The sequence below is a fragment of the Archocentrus centrarchus genome, unplaced genomic scaffold (genome assembly GCF_007364275.1).
Source record: "Archocentrus centrarchus isolate MPI-CPG fArcCen1 unplaced genomic scaffold, fArcCen1 scaffold_45_ctg1, whole genome shotgun sequence".
NCBI classification, from domain to species: Eukaryota; Metazoa; Chordata; class Actinopteri; order Cichliformes; family Cichlidae; genus Archocentrus; species Archocentrus centrarchus.
Genome location: NW_022060271.1, coordinates 1,946,440 through 1,951,712, shown reverse-complemented (window position 1 = coordinate 1,951,712; position 5,273 = coordinate 1,946,440). Strand labels below are relative to the sequence as shown.

The 5,273-nt window shown below is 43.9% G+C and overlaps 1 protein-coding gene across 1 annotated transcript; it reads left to right on the top strand.

The window, feature by feature from the left end:
• Positions 1-208: 208 nt before the first annotated feature.
• LOC115777216 (uncharacterized) lies at positions 209-2,300 on the top strand (the record flags this gene model as incomplete). The annotated part of the gene is made up of 5 exons (XM_030725050.1): positions 209-245; positions 325-576; positions 654-896; positions 1,158-1,220; positions 2,209-2,300. Coding segments are annotated over 5 exons (687 nt in total), but the record flags the coding sequence as incomplete, so codon positions are not given.
• Between the last annotated feature and the right edge of the window lie 2,973 nt (positions 2,301-5,273).

Sequence of the window (5,273 nt, the reverse complement as noted above, 5' to 3'; positions counted from 1 at the left end):
GTCTTCAAGTTTCGAGTTTTGAGTGTATTTATTGTGTAGCACAATCAGTAAATTTCCACCATACCTAGCACTCATCGTGTCCTGCACTGAGGTCCTCTCTGCCTTGCCTGCACCCAGCCGTGACACTAACTCATTAGTTCACAGTAAACATGTTAACTTTTAGTGACCTCTGACCTTTAGCGACCTCTGTCCTCCTGTTGCAGGTGTGTGTGAGCTGCTGCTGTCTGCTCTGACTGTTTCTGCAGGTGAGTTGATGGAAGTGAAACAATCAGTGAGACTCCAACAAGAACACAAACACATTTACTCTGTCTGTGTGTCCTCCAGTGTCTCTGTCAGTCAGTCCAAACCTTCAGCAGTTCTTCAGTGGATCTTCTTCAGTGTCTCTGAGCTGTGTTGATGGATGGACAGTGAGGAGGACCAGAGGAGGACTCACTGAGGACTGTGGAGCAGCTGCAGGCTTTGGGAAGGTTAACAGTTCCTCATGTGTTCTGGATCTCTCTGTCTCCTCTGATGGAAGTTACTTCTGTGTGAATCCATCTGGACAGCAGAGCGATGGAGTCTCCATCACTGTGTCAGGTACAGACAGATGTTCCAGCTGTGTCTCTGCTCTGTTGGTGTCTCTGCATCACTCTGTTTGTGTCTCTGTTGGTCAGATAAAGGTGTGATCCTGGAGATCCCTGCACTTCCTGTGAGGACAGGAAGTGATGTCACTCTGCGCTGTAAACCCAGAGATGGTTCTAGACCAAAATCTTATTTCTTCAGAGATGGTGGTGAACTTGGATCTGGACCTGAAGGAGAGTGGATTCTGTCTAACATTCAGAAGTCTGATGAAGGTCTCTACAAGTGTTCTACTGATACTGATTCACCATCTCCTCAGAGCAGACTGAGGGTCAGAGGTCAGGACACCGACATCACTTCCTGTGTAAAGCTAACCTGCTGAGCTGATAAGAAGCTGATCACTGACTGAACCATCATCATCATTTCTCCTGCAGATCCTCCTCCTCCCACCACAACAACCTCGCCTCCTCTTCCTCTTTCTACTCTCTCCTCTTCTTCTGCTTCCTGTTGTAATCCTCCTCCTTCCTCCTCCTCCTCTCCAGACTCCACCTCCTCCTCCAGCTCCTCCCTGCCTCTTTATCTCCTGGTCCTCCCTGTAGTCCTGCTCCTGGTCCTGGTCCTGGTCCTGGTTGGAGGTGTGGGTCTGTGGAAGAAACAGAGAGGTATGAAATGTGTCAGACTCACTCAGTGAGAAATGTGTTTCTCATTCAGGTGACAGTCAGACTTTGATTTATTCATATTTACTTATTATCTTTGAAACACATTTCTGTCATTTTCTTAACTACTGTAGCTGCTTTGTATTGTGGGTAAAGACCCGACAATAATACAGAGAAAACCCAACAGTCAAAACGACCCCCTATGAGCAGCACTTGGTGACAGTGGGAAGGAAAAACTCCCTTTAACAGGAAGAAACCTCCATCAGAACCAGGCTCAGGGAGGGGGGTCATCTGCTGAGGGGGGAGAGAGACAGAGATTAATAATAACTAATGATTAAATACACAGTGGAGTATAAACAAAGTAAATAAGGTGAATAAAAAGAAACAGTGCATCATGGGAACCCCCCAGCAGCCTAGGCCTATAGCAGCATAACTAAGGGATGGTTCAGGGTCACCTGATCCAGCCCTAACTATAAGCTTGATCATAAAGGAAAGTTTTAAGCCTAATCTTAAAAATAGAATCCTGAAGATGCTCTGCACTGTGTTGGCACTGAAGAGCATAACAATGAAGGAATTAGATCCTTAAACTTAGTTACAGCACTTTCAGAAAGACTTCTACTGTAATAAAACTTATTCCCCACTGCTGTGTAATCCATTAAAGTAAATGTAAATGTTACTAAGAAATGATCAGACAGGAGGGGGCTTTCAGGGAATACTGTTAAGTCTTCAGTTTCTATGCCATATGTCAGGACAAGATCCAGAGTATGATTAAAGTGGTGGGTGGGCTCCTTTACATTTTGAGAGAAGCCAGTTGAATCTCATAACAGATCATTTTTAAATAAGTAGTTTTTTGTTGGTCTTTGGTTTGTGGTCTGGGAGCAGGCACTGTCTCTATGGGGATGGGGTTTTTGGGGGAGTTAGTGCATGCAATACATCAGCACTGCACATGGGAGGTAGTTTGGTTTCCAGTTTGTGATTTTTCTCTCCTCCACAGGAACCAGAACTTCACCTCCTCCTCTGGATGTGACCTATGCTGATGTCAACATCACACAGAAGGACAAAAGGAGAGCTAAGCTGAGTACGTGAACCTCAGGTGTCCACAGGCAGGGACTCACCTGCCATTTGTGGATAAAGTGTAGAAAGTCAGAACAGATCAGATCAGAAATACTTGATTTATTGAAATTTCTTTTGTTACAGCTGCAACCATTTCATTTAAATGAATAAAAGCAAAACAAAATAAAATACACGTAAAGTATAAAAATATAAAAACTAAAGAGTTTGGAGTCAGTTTGCAGAGTTACTGCAGTGTTCTCAACACAGAAAACATGTTTGTGTTTGTTCTCTGATTATCTTCCAGAAAAACATCCTGCAGATACAGATACAGTCTACTCTGGTGTGAGGACACACACTGCAGGTACACACACACACACACACACACACACACACACACACACACACACACACACACACACACACACACACACACACACACACACACACACACACACACACTTAATGAAAAAGGGATTAATGATGTATTAAAAGAATACCAGGTGTCAGGTATCTCCGCCTGTAGCTGACTGCACATATGGTGTTTCAGTTTCCCACCTGTTTCAGCTTCATGACCAGGATATCCATCAATATTTATCTGAGGCCTTAAAACATTAAAAGCTCTGAAGACCCGAGACCACACATCCCAAAGATAAATGCATGCCCCCACCCTGAACAAGGAGGGCCCAGCTGAAGTTCCCATGGCCAAAAGCAAAGAGAACCAGAGACAACAGGCAGCCGACCCCGCAATAGGCCAGCCATCCCAGCATGAGTCAAAGGCGGGGGCCCCAGGGCTCTAGGCCAGTGGTCCCTGACCTTTATTGAGCCGCAGACCAGCGTTTAAGGTGTGGCGGATAAATACGTCAAACTAATGATACGACCGTAATCAACAGTGTGATATTTTCTGATTATAATAATCACAGTGAATCCACTGTGTATTCATATACACCTCTGTCAGCAGCAACCCGCCCCTGCATGAATAACATCCTCTCCGCCCACAGCTCTCTGGTCACCATGGTAGCATTTAAACATGTCTTCAAAAGAAGATGCACCGCAAAAACAAATACTGCAGAAATCGCCTCCGTCGGATTCAAATGGTCCAGTTTGGGGTTTAATATCGAACTTCGCTGCAGTTGCTTCTGCTTCATGTCTGAATTCGCTTCTGCGGATTTTAAAATCTCATATTTTTGCCTGTAAGAGTGAGTTTGTAGCTTACGCTTGCCTCCTTCCATGATTGTCTCCGCTGAAATGAACTGATATAGACACTAATGCGATCTCCAGGCGTTGTTTGTGTGTGTGGTTGTGCATGAACGAGCCGATGCATGAAAGAGGGCGGACGGGAGCTGAGGAGGGCTTTATGGCAGGCCGTTTTAACATAAAATCCAATTCACCACAATTACATTCAAGGTATCTGAAATTGATTTATGACTAGACGTATTAGTAAATTAAGATATCTCTAATTACATTCTGACTAGTCGGAATGACGTCAGATTTACCACTGAGTTGAATGATGGCTTCAATTCAAGATACCTTCAATGAATTACTGACTATCTGAAACACCTATTTCAGATACCTACAACTGAATTATGACTAGTCATAAAGTGAATTTGAGATATCTTGTTTTTTATTCTGACTACTCATAATTCTAATTAAAGATATCTTAAATGTCACCCTAATTACAAATATCTTTTAGATAGGTGATAAATAGTTTTGACTAGTGCAAATTAAATTCTAGATATCTTGAAAGCAAATAATGACTAGGCAAAACTAAATTAGAGATATGCAGTTTTCGCTGTCGTCAGGTCTCGGCAGACCTGTACGCCAGCTTTGAACTGCAGCTGTTGGAGATAAACTCTTCCCCCTCGGTGCTCTGCGCGGTGATTTACCGACCACCGAAGTGCACGAAGGACTTCATCGGTGACTTTGCTGACTTGCTGACGGGTCTCATACTAAAATATGACCGTATTTTAATTGTTGGCGACTTTAATATTCATGTGTGTTGTGAGAGTGGTCCACTGGTTAAAGAATTTGCCTCGCTTATTGACTCTTTTAACTTAACACAACTCGTGTGTGGTCCCACTCATGAAAAAGGTCACACACTGGATCTGGTGTTGTCTTATGGACTTAGAGTCTGCATCACAGGGATACGTGACTGTGGTATATCGGACCATTTTCCTGTTTTATTTACAGCAGCGCTCCCCAGCTCTGGGATAAATAGAGTATCCTCTACACGTCGTGTGCGCTTGGTTAACTCTTCATGCGCTGCTGATTTTGCAGCTGCTTTTAAAAACTCTGACTTAAGCAATTTGGATTTTTGCTTGAGCCTGAATACCGAGGACTTCACTAACTCTTTTATATCTGCTTGCACTGCTGTACTGGACTGTATTGCCCCTTTTACAACCAAACGCACCAAACCTTCCTCCCAGCCCTGGCTGGATGAGACAACCCGCGCTCTCAGACGTGAGTGCAGACGCGCTGAGAGAAGGTGGAAAAAGGATAAGCTCCATGTCTCCTTAGAGATCCTGCGTAACTGTTTATTGAAATACCAGAAAGCAGTAAAATATGCAAAGTCTGCTTATTTCTCTAACATTGTTTCAAGTAACAGTCACAGGCCTCATTTTCTTTTTAGTGTTTTTAATTCACTCGCTGATCCTCGCTGTAATGTGAACCAAGCGAAGGTCTGTCCTGCACTGTGCGAAAACTCTAAGAAATTTTTTGTGGAAAAAATTTCTGCCCTCAGGCCTTCATCACCTCAGGCTGAAACAGACTCATCTGCACCTCCTCCCAGCAGAGCTGTCTTTGAGCAGTTTGAGCCTGTCACACTCTCCACACTAAAGGAGGTGATTCAAAATATGAGACCTGTAAACTCTCCCACAGACTGTGTTCCGTCTCGCCTTTTTAAAGAGGCTTTTGATTCAGTGGGACCAACTATCCTCGCTCTGATTAACAGTGCGCTTGCATCTGGTTGTGTTCCAGCTGCCTTTAAACATGCAGTTGTACAGCCTCTAA